General features: G+C 58.1%; 4 protein-coding genes across 9 annotated transcripts in view; 3 read left to right on the top strand and 1 right to left on the bottom strand.

Annotated features, from left to right (window-relative positions):
* The window catches only part of IP6K1 (inositol hexakisphosphate kinase 1), a 36,671-nt gene extending 25,083 nt beyond the window's left edge, over nt 1–11,588 (top strand). For 3 of the 5 annotated variants that reach the window (XM_086755426.1, XM_086755428.1, XM_086755427.1), the window contains 5 exons: nt 2,760–3,105; nt 5,418–5,628; nt 6,128–6,312; nt 8,227–8,402; nt 9,274–11,588. In XM_086755426.1, coding sequence (XP_086611552.1) covers nt 2,883–3,105; nt 5,418–5,628; nt 6,128–6,312; nt 8,227–8,402; nt 9,274–9,783 — 1,305 coding nt within the window. In that variant the 5' untranslated portion in view covers nt 2,760–2,882 and the 3' untranslated portion in view covers nt 9,784–11,588. The other 2 variants (XM_086755429.1, XM_086755430.1) reach the window with 2 other exon arrangements.
* Nucleotides 11,589–11,945: 357 nt separating this feature from the next.
* GMPPB (GDP-mannose pyrophosphorylase B) lies at nt 11,946–14,185 on the top strand. 2 transcript variants are annotated; one of them, XM_086755433.1, is made up of 8 exons: nt 11,946–12,075; nt 12,154–12,234; nt 12,321–12,369; nt 12,772–13,073; nt 13,148–13,226; nt 13,404–13,469; nt 13,654–13,836; nt 13,996–14,185. In XM_086755433.1, the coding sequence occupies exons 1-8, from the start codon at nt 11,947–11,949 to the stop codon at nt 14,025–14,027; spliced, it is 921 nt and encodes a 306-aa protein (XP_086611559.1). In that variant the 5' UTR covers nt 11,946; the 3' UTR covers nt 14,028–14,185. The 2 variants fall into 2 exon arrangements, with proteins under 2 accessions (XP_086611559.1, XP_086611558.1); XM_086755432.1 differs by having other exon boundaries at nt 13,342–13,469.
* Nucleotides 14,186–14,278: 93 nt separating this feature from the next.
* Nucleotides 14,279–21,669, bottom strand: part of RNF123 (ring finger protein 123) — a 44,883-nt gene continuing 37,492 nt past the window's right edge. The window contains exons 35-38 of the mRNA XM_086755438.1: nt 15,454–15,596; nt 15,010–15,104; nt 14,818–14,903; nt 14,279–14,717 (exon numbers count right to left, since the gene is read on the bottom strand). Of these exons, the coding sequence (XP_086611564.1) occupies nt 14,618–14,717; nt 14,818–14,903; nt 15,010–15,104; nt 15,454–15,596 (424 nt within the window). The 3' untranslated portion in view covers nt 14,279–14,617. The remainder of the gene's footprint in view (nt 14,718–14,817; nt 14,904–15,009; nt 15,105–15,453; nt 15,597–21,669) is intronic.
* On the top strand, nt 16,497–19,300 carry AMIGO3 (adhesion molecule with Ig like domain 3). Its single transcript, XM_010128646.2, has one exon. The coding sequence runs from the start codon at nt 16,790–16,792 to the stop codon at nt 18,407–18,409; it is 1,620 nt and encodes a 539-aa protein (XP_010126948.2). The 5' UTR covers nt 16,497–16,789; the 3' UTR covers nt 18,410–19,300.

Here is a 21,669-nt window from a genome sequence, read left to right as displayed (position 1 = left end):
GAACTGGTCTCCCTCAAGCTGTTGTGTGGATTGTGCGCTGTGTTTTACAGTGTAATTGGAAGGACTCTGAATTTTATAAGCCAACTAAAATAGTTGAACCCATGCCTTTGTTTAACAGAAGAAGGATTAGTAATATTAAGGCCTTCAAATAGTTTTGTACTTTATATTTGTTTGAAACTGCTGGAATTTTGTCTTGTGGATAGTGTTCATGTTTAGGAATCACCCTTTACTTTGAGTTAATCTGATTAAAAACACTAAGCTTTGTATCTGAGCTACAAAGTGCCTATTTTTCAAGCCCTGTAGATAGCTTCCTCTTTAAAAATGCTGTCTCTGAAATGCTACTTGCCACAAAGTCTTTTTTTGCACATTCACTCGTACGTGGGAAAATATTGGCTGTGTCTCTTTTCTTTAGAGCGTGTGGATGAACGTGTGGAGCAGTCATAACCAGGTTTGGACTCTGTCCCCACCTGGTGCCTGGCTCCTCTTGAGTCACAGCCACAGAATTGTTTTTTTGGTGGCTGTCACTCCCTCCCAAGTGTCTGCACATCCAAAACTTGTCTTGTTGAGTTTTCTTGGGGGCGGTGGGGTACTTGACAGTAAGCCTTGGGCACTTCTTGGTGGCTGCAGCCTGTTTTCATTGCCACTTTTCCAGGAGCCCTTGGATGACTGCAGTCATCTCACAGATATCTCTAGGCTCGACGGACAAGGCAGAGTGGGTGGCTGCTGTCCTCAGAGTAATTCAGGTGGCCTACACTTCCTTATTGCTCACTTTTAGGAAGCTGCTGAAAGTAGGCAAAGAGTTCAGATCTGCTCTGATGGCCAAAATCTGCCTGTAGCCCATAGGTGAGGCACTCCTAACTGCGAGAACAGTCTGTGTGGCCCTTGGGGGGTGTGTGTGTCTGCCTGGGTGTTTGTGATCTCTGTCTGAAGCTAACAAGTCTGCTTAGATGTTCCCCCTTCTCTAAAGTATGGAGAACAGTACTTCCTTCTGTCACTGGCAAAGCTGACACCCTGAGACATTTTGTGATTAACTCAGTGAAAACTGGGACTAGTACCAGACTTGAGCATCGTGTGCGAGTGATAATCGGAGATTATCAACAGATGAATCTCTGACTTCTCTTGTCCTGTGAAGTTTAAACCACAGGAAGGTATGAAGTTAAACTTGTCCCCTATATTGTCTGGGATAACTGAAAACTCCGCTTTAGTCATTGGCAAAATAAAAGAAATTGAATCTAAGATGACAAGCCTCTGCTGCTGAAATTTTTTCTTGTTGATAAAGCAAATAAGAGGGAGGAGAGAAATGCACAGCATGTTTTTGCCTTTGTGTTACAACTTAGGCTCTGAGTGAGTTTAGGAGACAGATTTTGAAGGGTACCTTGAAGAGACTTTGATATGAGTTGCAACAGAGAGGGACCATCTGAGTTGCCGGGGTTTTTTTGCCTCCTGTTCCCTGCCCCCCACCTTAAAAGCGAGCTAAATATTCACATTGTTCCCTTTACACTGGATGTAGTTGTGTGGTTGCGTAACCACAAAAGGAAATGTTTTCCATCGGATCAGTGAGATGATTCAATTCAAATGTACGTACACTCATGCTATCCCAAATTCTAGTGCGAGGGAGGGAGCAGGAATCTGTGGGCAGGAAGAGAGAAACGTCCTTTTGTGGGGAGCTTTTGGGTTAGACTGGGTTAAACACCTTATGAAGTATCACCCCTCCTTTTGAATCTCTTGAGCTGCATCTCTTACGTGACTGAAATGGAGGGGAGGGAGAAGAGCCCATCTTCATCCAGAACTTCCCCCAGCCTGGCAGTGTTGTGTAGCTGTGGAGACATCCCGTGGCCAGAGCAGGAACAGCTTGGATGGTGTCCCTTGTTCAGGCCTCTGAGATCCCTCAGTTCTTAAATTATTGCCCTCAGCTGTGGCTGTGCTAAGAAACTGGAAATGTGATGAATTCAGAAACCATAGTTCTTTGACCAAGGACTTTGGGTAAGTCATTGTTGTGAGAAAATCCTGTAGCCTCAGGAGCAGCTATAGCCTAAGCTGGAAAGGGGAAATCATCTGGAGAAGATTTGGACAGCTTTACTTTTCCATCGTCCTGTGGCTGTGCCGGGCACTCTGCAAACATTAAAAGAGCATCTGTCTTCTCCAGAGCACTTCTAATCTCACTTGGATTTAGCGATTTCTCTGGCCTGCCCCTAGGGATCAGAGACCTGTTGTGCATTAGGTGCTGGGAAATCATCAGAAAATAGCTGTTGTCCTGAAGGGCTCAGAGTAATAATGGGGAGAATCCAAGTGGAATCCATTCAGTTAGAGCGTATGCACAGCAGCAGCGTGACTGTCTTATTCCAAGAGTCTTTCATGTCATAGCTTGAGGAGAAGCGGGTCAGTAAAGGAGGAAACAGTGTTAGAGGAGGAGGTGAACAGGAATGATTTAGTTGTTCAGATGTTAAAAATGGAGAGGCACAAGGAGTGGAATTCAGATTCTTGACATTTGTTCTGCCTGTGTCAGTCGCTGTTACCGATAGGCAGGTGTGGGCTTGGTTTTAGTTGTGCTGTAGCTCACGGTTTGTGCTCCATTATCACATTGCTGTACTGATAAAGTGAACTAAAGGAAGGAAATACTGTTTTGTGAAGATGGGAAGCTCAAAATACTTGTATCTCCTTATTTCCCCATCTCCTGTCAACCCTATTGGGGAAGCTCTAGGTGAGACTGCCTCTGGCAAGCAGTTCTCTGTTCACAGGAGTCTCCTTTGCTCTTTCAGGTTGTTGTAAGGAAGCAGACTGCCAGGATTTCCCCCCTGAGGCTGCCTGACCGCTGCTGAGCTGCCCCTCCCAGCTCATGTGGCTCTCCCCATGCTCCAAGAGTGCACCTGGTGCCCAGCGCAATGTGTGTTTGTCAAACCATGGAAGTGGGCAAGTATGGCAAGAATGCCACTCGATCCGGAGACCGAGGGGTCCTGCTGGAGCCTTTCATTCACCAGGTGGGCGGGCACAGCAGCATGATGCGCTACGACGACCATACTGTCTGCAAGCCCCTCATTACCAGAGAACAGCGCTTCTATGAATCTCTGCCCCCAGAAATGAAGGAGTTCACACCTGAGTACAAAGGTGAGGCCTGGTGGCATTCCAGAACGCAGTTACATGCTTCAAGAACCTCTCCTCTCATCTCCTTGCAGCTGCTGATGTCTTACTGTCTTTTGCTGTTGTTTTATTTGTTGTTTTTAATTCTCTTTTACAGGCTAGCTATTTGATAGGAGCGCTTGGAAAGGAAGTCTATTTTTTTTTTGTAGGCATGCAGATTTGACGTGCTCTTCTTCCTAGACAGAAAACCTGCAGTGTGACAGCTGTAGTCTGAAGCTTAAGGTTATGGATGTGTAACTGAAGTAATTTTACCACCAAGTTGTTGCCAATTACAGTCTTGACCTTGAGCAAATGAAGTTAGATCATAGACCGAGCATTTGCACGTTCCAGTCCTGTAATTTATTGCTTCTTCATCCAAGCTCGTTATGGACCCGTATCAGAAAGCTACTGAAGCAGGAAGCATTGCTTTCCTAGTGCTGAGGTGAAGGCTTGACCCAGTCACTGTGAAGGAAAGGAATTTTCCAGTGTCTGTATCATTGCAGGAGGTTGGCAGCTCATCTGTGTCTTTCAGAAGCTCAACACAGTTTTGGCCACATGCGTTTGCGTTCAGGATGGTGACACTGGCAGTAGCCTTCTGGGGCCTCAGTGTTCTTGTTGCCTCTGCTTCTGTGTCACCATGTGGGACGGGGAAGACGGTGTTTTGCAGACAGCTGGGGCCACCATCTGTTCAGGGTCTTGCCATTTGATCTGGCTGCAGCCTGAAGATCTCAGAGCAGCGTCAGCTTCCCTGCCTGTGTCTGCATGCAGAACATGAGTGAAAGACACAGCCTCCAACAGAGGGGTTCTCTTGTATCCCCAAGCCGCTCTGGGGCCATATGGTGCTCTAGTGACCCATCAGAAATCTCAGCTGAAGCCTGTCTGGTTTCTAGAATCGATGTGATGTCTGCCTTTCCTTGGGAGATGTGTTTAAAACTGATGAAGCTGATAGTCCAGCTGGAGACCTGTCTTCTCCAAGTCCGATACTTCCTGGTAGCCTGGAGGCATAGGACCTACACCTCCACCCGGTGTGGGGTTTCATCTGAGAATCCCATGCAGTTTCCTGATAGTTGCAGAAATTGTTCTTACTGATCTGGGGGAGAGGAATATCGGGGATGGTATTTCCTGTCTGAGCACTCAGAGGTTACTGGAAGATTGCCCTTGCACAGAGATATCTTGAGGGGCATGTCCAGGCAGCCAGAGCACTTGTAGTGACATGCTGGAGTCCTGAACTGCTCTGTGGTTGAGTTGAGTCACCTGAGCCTTGTTAGCATTGTCATGTGCAGGGGAGAAAGAAGGAAGGACAGTAACACGATGGCCTGCAGCAACTGAGTGGTGCGAGGTTTCCTCATGTTTGTGATGGATCATTTGATTCGATGCATCGAGCATCCTGGCAGCTGGTCAATACTGGTGACAGTCTAATGAAAGACTTGTGTCATTGCATGTTAGGAGATGGGCTGATGGCCTCATTTTCAGGGCTGGAGGAGTCCCAGAGATGAAGATGTCAGCCCTGACTAGGAGTGTCGGCTATCCTGCTCTGTGGCTGGCCAGCTAGGTGTATTCAGTCTGTGCTGTGAAAGGTCTATACCTTCCCTCGGACTGTGGTGCTTTCCAGGAGCCTTCATAAGGTAAAACTGGATGGGACACAAATGGTTCTGCCTGCCTGCACCTGGCTGAGGTAGTTTTACTTCCAGGGCCCCTTGTTTTTGTTGTTAGGAAGCCCTGGGACCTTGCAGTTCCCTTTTCTGCAAGACTGGCTGACTTGTGGCAGGTGTCACCTCAGCCGCTGAGCTCTGAGCTTCCTAGCTCAGATGCTGGAGTGCTGCTTTAGCAGGGAAAGCACACTCCTCCTTGGTCAACAGCAGGAACGCTTCTGCAGGACGTGTGCTTACCCAAATGAACTAGATTTGTATTTCCTGTGCTTTGCCCCCCTCAACATCTTAGTAGACCGTGCTTGACTTTCTCCAGTTTGATGATGTTTGCTGCAAGACTGAATGGAAGGAAATAATCACACCCCTCAGCCTACCAGCTGCGCTTTTGTCCTTGATTTCCTGTGAGTGGCAGAGCTTCCCCTGCTGCTACTGCCTGTTTGCTCAGGTAGTGACACAGCACTATTTGGGGGATTTCACTGTGCTGTGCCAACATTTGGGTTCTTGTAGTCTTAAACCTCCTTTCATTACTGTGTGTTTGAGTCGCTGCTCTGTCAGCTACATTTTCCTCTCCCCTGTTGGACACTGCGGTGCTAGTGGTGGTGTATTTCCCTCCCCAGGAAGCAGAACTGATATGGCTCTTCTCTCTGGCAGGTGTGGTATCTGTCTGTTTTGAGGGAGACAGCGATGGTTACATTAACCTGGTGGCCTATCCCTACGTGGAGAACGAGGCGCTGGAGCAGGATGATATGCCGGAGAGGGACCAGCCACGACGCAAGCACTCACGTCGGAGCCTTCACAGATCAAGCAGTGGTACTGAGCACAAGGAGGAGAAACCTGGCCTGGCCAGTGACACCACTGAAAGGTGCAACTCTGAGGGCCCAGTGACAACATGATGGCAGTGAGACTATCTCTTCCCCTTTCAGCTCTGCTGTTCCTTTTTTTGAGAGCATTTTGCACTAGCATTTTGCCACATTCATCCATGTGAAGTGCTTCTGACGCAAGATAACCCTTGGCAGTTTGTTGGATGCAGAACCAAAGTGTGTGGAGCAGATTCAAATGCTCTTCTGCCCACCTGGTGTGAACCCAGAGGTTTCTTCCAAGGGTGCTTTGAATACGAGCTCTGCCTTCTCACACTGGCTGGAAACAAATGTTCCTGCTCACTCTGTCAGTTACAGTACAGCCTGGCAGAGATGTTAGACCAGATCCTTGAGGATGGGTCCGCAGCCCAGTGAGGGTTTGGTGTTAAGAAGGTTTATGTTGTGTGAAATGTGCGGCAGGAGAAGGAACAGCAAGGGGAGGGCGTGACGGCCATAAGTGTTGTGTGGGTTCTAACGGGCGGGTTTGTTCTGTCTTTACACCAGCAGCATCCAGGAGATGAAGAGTCCCAGGGTGGACTTGCACATCCATTCAGATGTTCCGTTTCAGATGTTGGATGGGAACAGCGGGCTGAGCTCTGAGAAGATCAGCTACAACCCCTGGAGCCTGCGCTGTCATAAGCAGCAGCTGAGCCGCATGCGGTCGGAGTCCAAGGACCGAAAACTCTACAGTATCCTTCGGGAAGCAGAGCCGAGTGTGTCAGGCTGCTGCTCTGGCCTACGTGTTTGTCCCATCGTTCGCCCAAGCAAAGCTGTATTGTATCTTTCTTTCTACTGTTCCTTCCTGCTCCTCATACAGTGACACTGGTGTCTGACCAGTGCTCAGAGAAGCCACGTTTCTGCCTGGATTCCATGTTTTCTTTCTTTTTCTGACCCTTCTCTCTGTTGGCTTGTGTTTGGAACTGTAGTTTTTCGTGTCAGGCTTTTCCTGGCAGCAGATGCAGGTCTGCCTTGTTCAGTAATCCCTTGGGAGGAAGCTGTGTTTGTTCTTGTCACCTTTCTTGAGTCTCTTCCAGTTCTACTGTATCCTCTGGAGCAGTGACCAGAACTGCACACCATAGGGATCCCTTTTCTGGATCGCTTTTTGGATGGCGTGGATCTCCCCACGCAGACCCCACTGGTGACGCTGGCTGCCAGACCAGTCAGGCTAGTTTGTGGCTCCCCAGATCTCTGCAAATCAGCGTTGTGGCAGCTCCCCGTCAGTCTCCTGGTGTGACGGCAGTGTTAAATGAGTTGCACACCTCTGATTTTCTATTCTCCTGGCACTTCAGTTTGAGAATTCTCTTGTGAATTCTCTGAACTCAGAGAATTCTGACTTGGGAATCCCTTAAGCTCTTCTCCAGTAAACAAAGAAGCAAAATATTAATCTTATTTCTCTTTTCAGGGAGTCTCTTCGCACAGCCCCATTCCACCTCCCTCTCCTGTAGCTTCTTTTGTACTTTGGTTTTAAACCCTGCAGGCAGCCTGACTGGCTGAAGAAGGGTTTGTTATTTTCTTTGCCCTTGCAATTGATTCCTTGTGCTTTTGTCTTGAACTTGCCAGCTTGTGGGGTTTTTTTTTGGTTTTTTTTTGTTTTTTCTGTTTCACTTGCTGAAGTTTGATTCTGTTTTCCTCGCGTAGAAACAACCTTACTTTTAATAGCTGTATTCTTCATGGTTTTAACTGCCTGGGCTTCCTTTTCCTATTCTCAAATGTGTGCTTTGAGCCTCCAGCTTTTATTTTTAAATAGCTTGCATCACTTGCAGAGAAGTAATTCTTTTGGGCTGTCCTGTTCTTTTTAATCACACTTCCTTATTTTGATGAAGTTCCTCTTTCAGAATCAAACACGGTTGGTGATGGATTCTTCTAAATGTTAAACTTCCTTGCAGGTTTAATCCGGCTGTGCCCTGGCTGCCCTTTCAGCGTAACCGTGCTGAACCGTGCCCTGCAGGGCTGCTCGGGGCAAACCTCAGGCTGTGGGTCTTTTTTCCCCTCTGGGACAAGCTGCTGCGCTGATTGTCTCGGGTTTGTTCCCAGCGCGGTGCCCTGCCGGAGGCTTTGCCCATTGTGCGTGCTCCCGTTACCGTTCTGTTTCCGGCCTTTGTCGCCTCTCCGGTTTCCCCTCTGTGTTGGGCAGCATTGCTGTTCTGGGCAGGCCAAGAACAGCAGTGCTGTGCTATTACTTGAGCCTTGACTTTTCCGTCCCTGGGGATTGTATTGTTTATCCGTATGGTTAAATTGCTGATTTGATTAGACGTTAAGCTCTCCCTCAGTGTATCAGCAGTTCTTGCCGGCACACCCTGTCTTTCCTGACACTCGAGTCCCGCGCTTTGGTTCCCCCTGCTGAGTTTCCAGTACAACTGCATGTGGTCTCCTTGGCCACTCCAATTTCCAGGATCGTTTCTTCTCCCAAGTGTGAAGGCCTGGGCACCACTGTTTGGATTTTGTACTTTCCTTCACGTCCCCAAACAGTTGGTTCTGTCTGTTCTTTGGGTTCCTGTTTGTTTGTTGCCTGACCCTATCTCATGCTAGCCCGAGTCCCCGTCGGTGGTGGTCCTGGGGAGTGGTGTCTCGGACAGCTGAGCTCTCCTTGACGTGTCTCCCAGAGTTCCTTCTGCTGGAGAACGTGGTGCATCACTTCAAGCTTCCCTGCGTGCTTGATCTGAAGATGGGGACCAGACAGCATGGTGACGATGCATCTGAGGAGAAGGCTGCTCGGCAGATGAAGAAGTGTGAACAGAGCACTTCTGCCACCTTGGGTGTGCGTGTGTGTGGGATGCAGGTAGGGATCCCCAGGGCTGCAGGTGCTGCACATTCCCTTTCGCAGCGCCGTTAGACCTCACAGTTAGCGTTTTCTGCTGAGCACTGAGTTAGTCTTCCACTTCAGGTAGGTACACCGGTGTTCATCGTACCTGATTTTTTTCTCTTTGTTTCTAAGCGTGGAACAGAGGAACCTGCTTCTCCCAAAACAGCCTGCTTTATCCAGAGTGGTTTTGTTCACAAACAGTTAGGAGATTTTCTAATAAAATTCTTTTTGTGGCTTAGTGTTCAGCTAGAATCATGGTGCCTGGGGTGGGAGGTGTCCCTCTGTCCCACATCAGCAGACATTTGCTTCCATATGCATTGGGAGTTAAGAAATCGCTCTCCTCTTGTGACTGGGCCCTGCACCCAGGGATTTGCTGCGGGTGCCGTTGTGCAAGAGTCGCTTCTTTCCCCGCCTGCAGAAGGATCTCGTAATCCAGATCTCTGCCCACAGACTCTGAAGCAATGAGGGCCCCTTGTTAATCACATGCCGCACAATAACAGTAATACGTGCTGGCAGCTCCCGCTGCTGGGGGATTGTCCCAGTTGCTGTGAGACTCGGATTTCCAAGCCTCGGGGTCTGTTGTGTCATCCTTCTTGGGGACACTCGGACTGATGAGCTGCCCTTTGGGTGTCCTGAGAGAGAACCCTGGGCACCCTGACTGTGCCCATGGGATGCTCCCATGAGGTGCTTTGGGATTCAGGGAACGGGCAGAGCTGTTTCCTGCTCCCTCTCAGGCATGATGGGGACAGGATGAGTTCCCTCTGTCCTGTCCGGGCGGCTCAGCGCGTTCTGTGCGTGGCCTTAACCTGTTGCTCCAGCTTGATGTGTGTTTCCTTCGGCTTTCTAGGTCTATCAGCTGGATACGGGGCATTACTTATGCAGGAATAAATACTATGGACGCGGTCTTTCCATTGAGGGGTTCCGCAATGCTCTCTACCAGTATCTCCACAACGGCATCGAGCTGCGCAAGGACCTGTTTGAGCCTATCCTCGCCAAACTGCGAAGCCTGAAGGCGGTTTTGGAGAGACAGGCCTCCTACCGCTTCTACTCCAGCTCCCTTCTCATCATTTACGATGGGAAGGACAGCAGGGCGGAGACGTTCATGGAGCGCCGGCCGGAGATGCGCCTGAAGCGGGTGGACAGCTCTCTCCCGGAGAGCCTCCAGGACGGCGGCGGCACAGAGCCCGGTTCTTCGGCCCAGCCCAAGGTGGACGTGCGTATGATTGATTTTGCGCACAGCACCTTCAAAGGCTTTCGCGATGATCCCACTGTGCATGACGGACCCGACATGGGTTATGTGTTCGGGCTGGAAAGCCTCATCAACATCATGGAACAGATGCGTGAGGAAAACCAGTAGCCCTGGGCTGCAGCCTCTTCTTGTCCTAGTGGCAGGAGCAGAAGAGACCACCTACTACTACAGGAAAAAAGCAGACAACTTTGGTTTTAAACAATTGTATTGCTCCATTGTTTTTAAATGTACTCAGATCGAAGAGCTGAGGGGAGGCAGGATGGAAAAGCTCCTTGTGCCCACCAGATGGTTCTGACCGCACCGGCTCTGCCTTCTGCAGGAGGCTCTGCAGATGCCTGCTGGGTGTTGGGCGTCCCCCTTCTTTGCTCGTCGTGCGTGTGTTCTGGAGGAAGGACCCGGGTGTAGGGAGGAGAAAGCAGGAGAACATGGGGCTCTTTAGAGGGCTGGAGCTGTGGTGTGAGGAGCCTCCTGCCTGGGGAGCCCCCTGGGAGAGCCTTCCCTTGGAAACTCTCCTGAGTTATTTCGGAAAGGGCTTCCGACTGACAGTTGGCAGCGTCTGTGGGGCTGATGGGGAGCAGCATGGGTGCTGGTCCCCGCCATCAGTGTTGCTAGCTCTGCCCTGGGTTTTGCCCACGGGGCTTTGCTTTTGATGCTGCCTTTTTCTGCCGTTTGGGCACTGTGAATAACCAACCCAGATGCAGAAATAAAATGACCAAATGCAACCCCTGGCAGAGCAGTGGGCGGGAGGGAATGCCGTACACCTGGAGTTGTGCTCGAGCCTGGGGCCTGCTCCCTCCCTGCCGGGGTGGCCTGTGGGCAGGCAGGCACGGGGCTCTGTGAGGGTAACTCTGCCCTGGACCACTGACCAAGAACTCGGCTCGTGGGCTAGCAATAGTATCTGTAGCAGTTAACGTCACCCCAGCTGTGCCGTGGGACGTTTCGGACCATTTCACCCCTTCCCCTTGTGTCATGTTGGTCCCACAGGTTGTGTGTGAGCGTGTCTGTACGGTGCAGGGCTTCACTCTTCCCCGGGCACCGGCATGGTGGAGGGGGAGGCCAAGGGTTAGGGCTGGGTGCTCCTCTTCTCCCTGAGGGTCTGCAGGGGCGCAGGACCTGGTGGAGTGGTGAGTGCCGTCACCACACAGTCATTCTTTCCCCAAATAAATGACGGGTTTGTGGGTGAAACAGCCAGCCGGGCTGTGCTCTGCTGCTTCGGCTCCCTCCCTGAGCCACGGCTTCCCTTGCTGAGGGCATTAACGTTGATACTGGGGCCTGGCTCTGTGTCACCCCCTGTGTTTCTGTGCTGGGACTCCTTGTGTCCCTGCCTTGTTCCGTGGCGTTACTGTGACCCTGGCTGCCCGACAGCCTTGGCCTGGGTACCTGCAAGGCCAGGGTTGGGTGTTTGTGGGTTTGGTTGTGCTTTTTCTTTTTCTTTTTTTTTTTTCTTCTTTTTTTCCCCCCCCTCACTTCAGGAAAGCTTGTTTGGGGAATTCCTGCCCTGCATGTAGCATGTGTGCACAGTTTGCTTGGAAGGTGTTGGTGTCCGGCTGCAGCGGGCGCAGGTCTGCGGAAGGGGGCGAGGGAAGAGCCGGTTTCGTCTCAAACCGTACCCCTCTGCCTGCCCCCCACCACTCCCCTCCGGCGCTGCGGACCAGGCCCCTCACGCCGCTCTCCCCTGCCCTGGGTCGCTGCGGGGCTGCAGGGGGGAGCCAGGCCGGCTGCGCACCGGGAGGGGCCGTCCGCACCCCCCTCAGCCCTGCCTCCCCCCCCTTCCTCTTCCTCAAGCCCCCTGGGACCACCGTCGCGGGACCCCACCGCTTGTACATAGCCGTGCCCCCGTTCGTTTTTACATGGATAATCACCTGTTTGTGCTTCACCGAGAACCAAAAACCATTAAAGGATCTGTTTTTGTCCGCGGTGTGCGTGCCTGCCTGCCCCCGGGGGCTGGGGGGGGCTCGGGCGGGACCCGCGTGCGGGTGGCTTCAACTTCGCTGCCCCGGGCGGTGCGGGGGGGGGGGGGGGGGGCAGCGGCGCCCCTTCCCCTCTTCTCAGCAGGGCGGGGTGCGCGGGGGTGCAGCTCCCGGGGCGGGGGAGGCCAGCAGGACGCGCCCCCCCCCCGCCCCGCACACTCTCGCTTCCCCCCCGCACCCCGGCCTGGGCGCGGCGGGCGCTGGGACCCGGGGCGGGGTGAGGGGGGCGGGGCTGGTGGCGGTGACGCGCAAGGCGCGCGCGGCGCTGACGTGTCCCGGGCGCGGGGCGGCGGCGGGGGGGATGCGGGCGCTGATCCTGGTGGGCGGCTTCGGGACGCGGCTGCGGCCGCTGACCCTGAGCCGGCCGAAGCCGCTGGTGGAGTTCTGCAACAAGGCGCTGCTGCTGCACCAGCTGGAGGCCCTCCGGGAGGTGCGGGGGTGGTGCGGGGTGGTGCGGGGAGGGGGGCGCGGGGACCGTCCCGCCGCCGGCTGACCCGCGCTCCCGCAGGCCGGGGTCAGCCATGTGGTGCTGGCGGTGAGCTACATGTCGGAGGCTCTGGAGGCGGCCATGCGGGAGCAGGAGCAGCGGGTAAGGGACACACACCTCCCCCCCCCCCCCCCCACCCCGTCCCCCCGCCCCGCACCCCCCGCTCACCCCGTGCCCCCTCCCCGCAGCTCGGCATCCGCATCTCCCTGTCCCACGAGAAGGAGCCGCTGGGCACAGGTGGGGTGCGGGGAGGGGCTGGCGGGGAGGGACGCACGCAGCGGGATGGGTACGGGCAGGGCTGGGGGCACTGGGAGGGGGACACCGTGGGCAGCAGGTGGGAACGGATGGGCTGGGGGGACACTGGGGATACTGGCAGTGGGACATCATGGGCAGCAGGGTGCATAGGGCTGGGGGACACTGGGGGCACCGGAGGGGTGTGCCAGGATGGGCAGGGGCAGGGTGAGGGGCCCAGGGACATCAGGACAGGCACAGGAAGGACCAGGGGCAGTGGGGCTGGGTGAGCATCCGTGGGGACCAGGGGCTTGGCAGGGCCGCTGCAGAGCAGGGAAGCTGGGACGGGCATGGGGGGGGGGGTACCCTGGCACTGGGCTCACCCCCTCCCTGCGGCATCACTCGCAGCGGGGCCGCTGGCGCTGGCGCAGGACCTGTTGGCCGAGGACGGGGAGCCCTTCTTTGTCCTCAACAGCGACGTGATTTGCGAGTTCCCCTTCGCGGCGCTGGCCCGCTTCCACCGGCAGCACGGCGGCGAGGGCTCACTGGTGGTCACCCGCGTGGAGGAGCCGGCCAAGTACGGCGTGGTGGTGTGCGAGGCTGACACCGGCCGCATCTGCCGCTTCGTGGAGAAGCCGCGCGTCTTCGTCTCCAACAAGATCAATGCCGGGCTCTACATCTTCAGCCCCGGCATCCTGCAACGCATCCAGGTAGGGGCCGGGGGGCTGCGCCGGGCTGCGAGGGGGCCTGGGTCCCTCGCTCAGCCCCGCGCCCCGTCCCCCAGCTGCGCCCCACCTCCATCGAGAAGGAGATCTTCCCGGCCATGGCGCAGGAGGGGCAGCTCTACGCCATGGAGCTGCAGGGTAAGGCCTCGCGCGGCGTGGGCAGCACGGGACAGGACGGGGGTCTTGCCTGCGCTGCTGCCCCTGCGCTGCTGCCCCTGCGCCAGGGGCTGTTGCCATGGCTCTGTCCCCACAGGCTTCTGGATGGACATTGGGCAGCCCAAAGATTTCCTCACGGGCATGTGCATGTACCTGCAGGCGCTGCGGGCGCAGCACCCCGAGAAGCTGCACTCGGGGTCTGGCATCATAGGGAACGTGCTGGTGGTAAGTGCCAGCCCCCGGCGCGTCGGCCCCAGGCACACATCATGAGCTCTCCCCATCTCCCGCCGCTGTCCTCGCTGCCGTCCTCGAGCTGTGCCCCTCTGTCCCTGCACCAGCTGAGTGGCATGGGCCGTGCTGAGAGCTCTGGCTGCCCTCCCGGCCCCGGTGCAGCCCCTCTTCCTTCCAGGACCCCAGCGCCAAGATCGGCGCCAACTGCGTCATCGGTCCCAACGTGACGATCGGGGCCGGCGTGGTGGTGGAGGACGGGGTGCGCATCAAACGCTGCACTGTGCTGAAAGGGGCCCGCATCCGCTCCCACTCCTGGCTGGAGTCCTGCATCGTGGGCTGGAGCTGCTCTGTGGGGCAGTGGGTGAGGACACGGGTGGGGTCGGGGCTCAGCTCTTGCCCTCCCACCTCTTTGGGCAGTGGCTGAAGGGATGGAGGGATGCGCCGGCGCCCGTGGGCCGGAGCAGGAGCGTGGCACGGAGCCCTGAGTCGGGGCAGGCATGACGGGGCCTCTCTGGGGCAGGTGCGCATGGAGAACGTGACGGTGCTGGGTGAGGACGTCATCGTCAACGACGAACTCTACCTCAACGGGGCCAACGTGCTGCCGCACAAATCCATCGCAGAGTCTGTGCCAGAGCCGCGCATCATCATGTAGCAGCCCCTGGTGGGCCCTGCATGCCCGGCTCTGCTTGGATTAAATATTTATATTTCCAGCTGCTGCTGTGTGTCAGCTGAGCCTGGCCCAAGCGCCGGGTCGCTCGCTGGGGCCGGCCTGGCTCCCCCTCCCCACGCCTCAGGGCACCACGTAAGGAAGAATAATTTAATGCTGCGTTTCATGAAGTCAGCCCCGAGCCAGGGGCAGGCGAACAGCCCGAACGCCCAGCCCAGAGCGGGGGCTGCCGCGCATCCCCAGCGCTGCGAGGCCTCGGGCTCCCCTCACTGAGAACGGCCCGCAAGGCCCAGGCATCAGGCGAAGGGGGACAGCGGCCCCAGAGCCTGGCATCGCCGCCCCCTCCCTGCAGCCCCCCACCCCACACCGTGGCCCTGCGCTGGGTCCTGGCCCTGCATTAGGGGAGAAGCCAGTGTGTTTGGGCAGGGGGGGCTGCCCCCCTCAGCTGGGGGAGCCTGCGGCGCAGGGCTGGGCGCTACGAGCCGGCCGGCTTGGTGAAGTCATCCACCCCTGTGATGGTGGCCTTGCAGAAGAAGCAGTCCTTGTTGTTCATCAGGTGCTGGTTGATGCAGGCTCTGGGACAGAGGAGGAAAGTGTGAGCTCCCCCCGTGTGGCGTGGGGGGGCCAGGGGCTGGCAGTCACCCCCAAGAGGGTCACGCAACGCAAGCTACTCACTTGCACGACTTGTGGGAGCAGGGCCTGAAGATGGCCGAGATGGGGTGTGCGTAGCAGATGGGGCACAAGTCTTCCTCGCTGGTGGGCTGCGGGGGGCGTTACAAAGGTGTTAGCAGTGGCACAAAACCCCCACGAGCTGTGCCAGCACTGGGGCTGCTGCCGCCTGTGGGGACCAGGCTGAAGGGGACTCACCAGCGTGGTGGCAGCCGCCTGCTTGGACTCCTCGCTCAGGTGGCTCAGCATCTTGTCCACCTTTGCCAGCTCCTCAGCACTGATGTACTCTGTGTCTGTGGGGACAAATGGGGCGGTTGTGGGGTGACTGTGACCCTCAGGGGCCAGCCAGGACAGGGAGCCCACTGCTGGGGACAGGGATCCCCACGCTGGGGACAGCAAACTGGACACTGAGTGCTGCAAGGGGACAAAATTGCCAAAAGCAGGCACTGGCCACAGCCCCATCCCAAGTGCCACTGCTGGGGGACAGTGGGGGAGCCGTGGACCCCTGTCCCCAGGGCTGAGGGGGCTGGGATGCGTTGCGGGGGCCGTGGACACCAGCAGGCCAGTCCCCCATCCCAGCCGCGGCTGGGGAGTGGTGGTGGGTGAGCGCAGCCCAGCTCCCGGCGCGGTGCCGGCACTTACAGGTGTGCAAGGAGAAATGGCGCTTGTCCGTGGCCGGGGCGGCAGCTGCCAGCGCCGAGGGCTCAGCGTGGCCCAGCAGGTACTGGATGGAGCGCAGCTGGAAGCAGGGGTCCGCCAGCAGCACGGCTGTCGCACGCTCGGCCCTGCAAAAGGAACACGGTCAGGCCTCTGCATTCCCCCCCCAAAACCATCACAGCATCCCCAGCGCCGGCCGGGCCTCCCCGGGGAGGCTTCAGGGATCGATGCGGCGCGTTGGCACTCGCCGAGCTGCTCTCCTGTCTCTGGCAGGGACGGCCGGGACAGATGAAGGGCACCTGACCGGGCATCGCCGTCAGGCACCAGTGCCGTGGCCTGGTCACGGCCCGTGGCAAGGAGCAGCGCTGGCTCTGTGGCCGGCCCCCGGGGGCAAGGGGGGGGGGGAGAGGTCGGTGAGCGCGGGCCGGGCCGGGGCACAGGGGGTTAACGGCCGCAGCCGCCAAATTAGCTTTTTGCTACCCTAATGGAAACCGATTCCCCAGCTCCGCTTTCCGCTTCCCACCAACGCGCCCGGGCGCTGGGTAACGACATTCCTGCGTGTCCTTCCCCCTCCTCCCACCCGCTGCGCAGGGACCTCCCCCCCACCCCAGCCCCACGGCCGGGGGGGTCGCTGCTGGCACGCGCAGGGAGTGCATGGGGACGAAGAGGGGCAGCAATGGGGCACGCGGGGCTCCCAGCGGTGCCGACGGGGCGGGTTTATCCTCCCGGATGCTCACAGCCGGGCGAGCTCGGCGTTCTCCAGCGGGAGGGATGGCGGCTGCGCCCCGCTGAGGCCGGAGGGTCGGCGAAGTGGCCTTGAGCACCCTCGGGGGGTGGGGGCGGAAACAAAGCGACAACGCATCGCCCTGCCCACTTGCAGGACAGCGAGGGAGGGCCACGGCCACGGCCACCGTGGCGGCCACCACTCCCCACGCCGGGACCAATGGGATCCCGCCCGGCCCACACGCCACGCATCGCCGGCGCCTAAATAGCGCCAGGAGCGGGACCGCGCTCCCGCTCCCCTGGAGATGCTGACCGGGAGCGAGCCGGACGCCGGACGCGGGGCCAGCGGCGAACGGTGCGTGGGGACGTGTCGCGCCGACGCCGAGCCGCGCGAAACCGGGCGCTGCGGGGACGCGCGGCTCCGGGAGGCAGCGGGGCGTTCGGCGAGCCCGAAGCAGAGCCCCGGCAGCACCCGCAGCGCAGGTACGCGGCAGAGACCCGGCCGAGCCGGCCAGCGCGATGCCGCCCTTTAACTCTTTTCAAACCCCACGGCTGGAAGCGGGATCGTGCTTTGCGGGGCGCAGAGGGGCGTCTGCGGATGCTCGGTAGAGTCCCCCTCCTCCCAAACCAGCACAGCGGAGACGGGGGGAGGACCACAGCACCCGTTCTCTCGCGTCCCGGCTGTGCCGCGATGTCCCCGCGGGTGCCCGCAGCCCCGCTCTGGGCGCGGGTGGCGAAGCTGCTGCTGCTGTTCCAGCTGTGCGCCCGCGACGGCGCTCCCCGCGCCTCCCCGCCGCCGCACCGCTGCCCCTCCGCCTGCATCTGCACCTCCGACCTGCTGAGCTGCAGCCGGCAGGCGCTGCAGCGTGTGCCCCAGGCGCTGCCGCCCACCGCCACCACGCTGGACCTCAGCCACAACGCCCTCACCCAGCTCCACGACCGCTGGCTGGCCGCCCTCCCGCACCTCGAGGCCCTGCACATCAGTCACAACCAGATCAGGGACCTTTCTCCACAGGCTTTCCACAATGCCTCCTACCTTCGGCACCTCGACATGTCCTCCAACCACCTGCACGCCGTCGAGAAGCACTACTTCGACAGGCTGGTGAGCCTGGAGGAACTTCTGCTCTACAACAACCGCATCGCACGGGTGGATGAAAATGCCTTCACCAAGCTGAGCAGCTTGCGGAAAGTCTACCTGAGCTGGAACAACCTGACCACCTTCCCCTTCCGCTCGGTGCAAGGGCTGGGCAACTACAGCCTCCGCACGCTGGACCTCTCCTCCAACAGCCTGAGCAGCATCCCCGTGGAGGAGCTGGCGGCTCTGCCCGAAAACATCGGGAACGGCTTGTACCTGCACAACAACCCCATCAGGTGCAGCTGCCCGCTCTACCTGATGCTCAAGCGCTGGAAGCAGCGAGATTTTAGCTCCGTGAAGGATTTCTTCGAGGAGCACACCTGCAAGGTGTCCGACAATGTGCCTCGCTCCCTGATCAAGTTCCTCAAGTACAGCCACATGTTCGAGAACTGCTCAGCGGGCCCTGAGGACGTGCACCCTGTGCCCTTCCCCGGGATGGTGGGCCAGACCCTCCTGCTCGCCTGCAACGCCAGCCCGCCGGCCACAGCCACCACCTACATGTGGATCTCCCCTCACCACGAGCCCATCAAACACCCGGGGAACAGCAACCGCTCTTTGGAGGTCTACCGCAACGGCAGCCTGAAGATCGCAGCGGCCAAGCCCTGGCACTCGGGGGTCTACGTGGGCTTGGCCATCAACAGCCCCCACAATTTCAGCAGGTTGTGCGAAGTCAACGTGACGGTCCACTACCCCAAGCCGGACGAGGAGACCTTCAGCACCGGCCTCACCACCCTGCTGGGATGCATCGTGAGCCTGCTGCTCGTGCTCGTTTACTTGTACCTCACACCCTGCCGCTGCCTGAGCTGCTGCAAGAAGCCGGCTCCTCTCAGCCCTCCGCAGGAGTGCAGCGCCCAGTCCTCCATCCTCAGCGCCACTCCCCCCACCACCGACGGGCCAAACCGCAAGGTCAGCGCCAACAAGCACGTGGTCTTCCTCGAGCCCCTCAGGGAGACGCAGAACGGCAAGATCCGCCTGGCCCTCAGCGAGGACTTCCCCGACGCCAAGCACCTCAAGGTCCTGCAGCTCAAGTCGGACTCGGAGTCCATCAGCTCGGTCTTTTCGGACACCCCCATCGTGTCATAGCGGGGCAGAGCTGGGAGGAGAACCAGGTCCGTTCTCCTCCTAGAAGCAGGATTATTGGGCACCTTGAACTCCCAGCTTGACCGCAACCCGCGAGGGTGACTGGCATCACCCACAACTGCTTCAGCCATGAGTTCCTGGTGGGTTTTGGGCAGGGGTATGCCGGTGCCTTGCAAGAGTTCCTTGCGTAAGCCACTGGCAATGGCCTCGTTAGCACAAGGGTGACACTGATGAACCCAGCACGCCTGAGAAATCTCTGTTTCATTCAGGTACCCAAAATCCCCAATGGTGACACCAGGGCTGGTGCTCTGCCACGGCCCCGGGCATGAGACCCAACCCAGCGCCCCACCGCCATGGACCCCCCAGGCCAAGGAACAGCCGTGAGGAGCGGGGCACTGTCCTCACTCATTCCAGGGTCCTTGGGGATGGGAGTGCCACCGCCCTCTCCCAGCCCGTGCCGGTCCCCATCAGCATCCCAAGGCCGGGAGCGAGGGGAGCGTGACCCTGTCACAAGGAGGGGTACATGGCCCCCTCTCTGAAATGTGGCCACGCAGGAGGGATGGAGCTCAGTGCCTGACCAGCCACGCAGCCAAGCAAACGTTACAAGCTTTTGCCTCCCGAGAAGCTGTAGATAGTCCAGGCAGGATTAGGTGATGCGACGCAGCGCCCCAGCCCGCATTGCTCAGAGCTCCCCGTGCCACCAAGGATGCCAAGGTCTCTGACGCGCCACCCTCCTCCGCCGCTTCTCCTTGAGGCGGACAAAGGCGCCGCTGAAGCACAGCTATTTAGGCAGTAATCTAATAAGCCTATCGATAAATGTGAGTAATCCTCTCCTCTCTTGGGTCGTAATTCTCTAGTTACATTGGAATAAAAATGCCTATTTTTTTAAGCTCATGCCGGGTTGAGTGTCTCCTTGTCCTTGCAGGGCAGCAGCGCGGAGTAGCGGCAGCAGTCTGGGGGTCTGAGTGAGCCCTGAATTCCTGCTGGCCCAGCACACGGAGCCAGGTGATTCCCATCGGGCTCGTAGCCTCTTTTCCCATCAAACAGTGTTACGTCGGCCTTGGCACGGGGGTTAAATGTGCTGAGACAGAGCTGGCGCGAGAGGAGTGTCCGGTGGCTTGCCCCCAAGAGGGCAGGTCTCCAGGGATGGCTGGGAGCTGGGGAGCGGCACCAACCAACACATGGGCACATCCAGACCTCAACAGGGACAAGGAGGATTTGGATGTGGGGGAGAGGCACCTGGGGAGACCCGCTTGGGGTCAGACTGGCCCTGTCTTTGGCTGAGTCCTGACACCCTTCACAGATGGAGCCCACCCACCTCACCAGACACCTGCACCGGTTTCCCCAGCACCCAGCCTTGAGTCACCCCCACCCCGCCTGATCCTGCACAGGGATAAGGGTGTCCCCCCTCACTTGCTGGCCACCACTGCCCCCCCACCCCACAGCAGAGCAGGAGATGCCAGGGTCACTGCACAGGCAGGAGCACAGCTCAGATCCAACCCAAAAATGGGGACCAGGACCTTTCACAGCCCTTCACCCCAACCCACAGCCCCCCACAGCCATGTGCCCTGGCCTCAAAAGCTGCTGGCAGCCCTGCGACTGGTGGCAGGGAAGGTCCCTGCGGCACAGGGACAGCATTAGCACCCATCCTTCCAACTTTTTCAGCCAGGAAACAAGCAGCTTTTTTTCCCAGCAAAAAGTCAACCATGCCCAAAGTGCTCGTCAGAAATCCCCCATCCATCCAAGGAGGGGAGAGCGTTTGGGAGAGCAGGTATCCTGAGACAACCGCAGCCCCTCCTGACACCAACCTTGCGCGCAGCTTCATGCAAGACGTGCCCCGCTGCCACACGCCCCACGGCCGCTGCTCTGTGGCTGGCGAAGGCGACAGGATGCGGAGCGACAGGCCCGGCTGGCCCGTGCCCTCGCTCCCCGCGTGCCCGCCGCTGCCGGCCCTGTCACCTCGCGTTAGCGCGGCGCTGCTGACAAGCCCAGGACGCCGAGCCAGCCGCGCTGGGGTGCTGCCGGGGGATGATGAGATGCTTCGGTGTCAGATGTATAGGTGAGGGGCACCCTGCTCCTTGAGGACAGAGCTAAGGCAATGCCATCCCCCGGCTTTGCACAAGGGAAGGGATCCCACCGGAAGGATGGTTTGAATTTGCCCTGCGAACGTCTGGGAAAGAGAAGAGACACCGCCGGGAGGGTTCAGGTCCAAACCTGACAAGAACACTGCCCTGAGCACGGCCTGCGCCTGCCCGTGTCGGAGCACAAGCTGCATCTAAGCGCTATGTCTTCCTCCAGAAGGAAGGGTGAAGTGCTGCCCCAGCACCCAGAGTGGGTGCTACCCGCCCGCCGCTCTTCTGTCGCCATCCTTGTAGGTCTCCTTGCAAACCTTCCTCCTCCTCAGTGCAAACGCCAGCTCCCTGGGCATCAGCGCTTCTGCAAACCTGCGTTCTCAGCTGAGCCTAATGACTGAAGCTCGGGGAAAGCTCAGGCCAACTGGAGTGTAAGAAAAGCTCCCGAGGGCCTCTCCAGGGACACACCAGCCTGGAGAAACCAAGGAGAGTTCTTCTAGCCTGGCTGCAACTCTCTATCCTTGCAGGAGGGCTGAGCCCCACTACGCTGGGGACAGCGTATCTGAGGTTCCTCTCTGTGTTGCTCCCAAGGGCATCCTGCTGCCTTTACCTAGGAAAATCCTGGTGCTGCGTTTCGCACCTTTCTGAGCATCAGCAAGGACCCTGCGCCACACTGCTGCTCCGACGAGCACGGCAAGGCAGTTTGAACCATTGAAGCAGTTCATTAAGCAGCCTGAAAGGCAAATCATCTCAGCAAGGAGAAACAAAGCCATGAGCACAGCCTCCCTGATAGGCAGGAGTTGGGAAGTGTAATGGATGGTCCCTGAGGAATACGCCGTCCTCTCTCAGCAGCCATCCGCACCATTACAGCCCCGGCTCGCTGCCAAACTGGCCTCTGGCTCCTTGACTCTGCAAGGTGAAGTGACAGGTCAGCAGAACGCACGGCGTCCCCGCGCCTGTGGACGTAGAGATGGAGGAGCATCCCCTTGCGCTTCTCATCTCAGCCAGGGCAATGCGGGCACGCGGAACGCCAGTCCTGCCGCGGGGGCTGGACACACCGTGTACGTGGTTGGGCCTGGATCCTTTCCTTACGACGGTTTCCCAAAGATCCCGAAGCAGCAAAGGCTGGTGCTGGGCAGCATGAAGCCTGGTCCTGCCAGCCAGCGAGTGCCCAACAGCCCCAAGGGGATG

This window comes from Chlamydotis macqueenii, chromosome 10, assembly GCF_036417535.1.
Source record: "Chlamydotis macqueenii isolate bChlMac1 chromosome 10, bChlMac1.mat, whole genome shotgun sequence".
Classification (NCBI taxonomy): Eukaryota; Metazoa; Chordata; class Aves; order Otidiformes; family Otididae; genus Chlamydotis; species Chlamydotis macqueenii.
Note: the sequence above shows the minus strand (reverse complement) of the source record. Positions and strands in the feature narration are given on the sequence as shown.

What these genes read in the sequence shown, in the direction of transcription:
- GMPPB (XM_086755432.1), top strand. Translation starts at nt 11,947, where the DNA reads ATGCGGGCGCTGATCCTGGTGGGCGGCTTCGGGACGCGGCTGCGGCCG. An exon ending in AGCTGGAGGCCCTCCGGGAG is followed by an intron (nt 12,076 to 12,153) that starts GTGCGGGGGTGG and finishes GCGCTCCCGCAG; the next exon opens with GCCGGGGTCAGCCATGTGGT. An exon ending in CTACGCCATGGAGCTGCAGG is followed by an intron (nt 13,227 to 13,341) that starts GTAAGGCCTCGC and finishes CTGTCCCCACAG; the next exon opens with GCTTCTGGATGGACATTGGG.
- AMIGO3 (XM_010128646.2), top strand. Translation starts at nt 16,790, where the DNA reads ATGCTCGGTAGAGTCCCCCTCCTCCCAAACCAGCACAGCGGAGACGGG.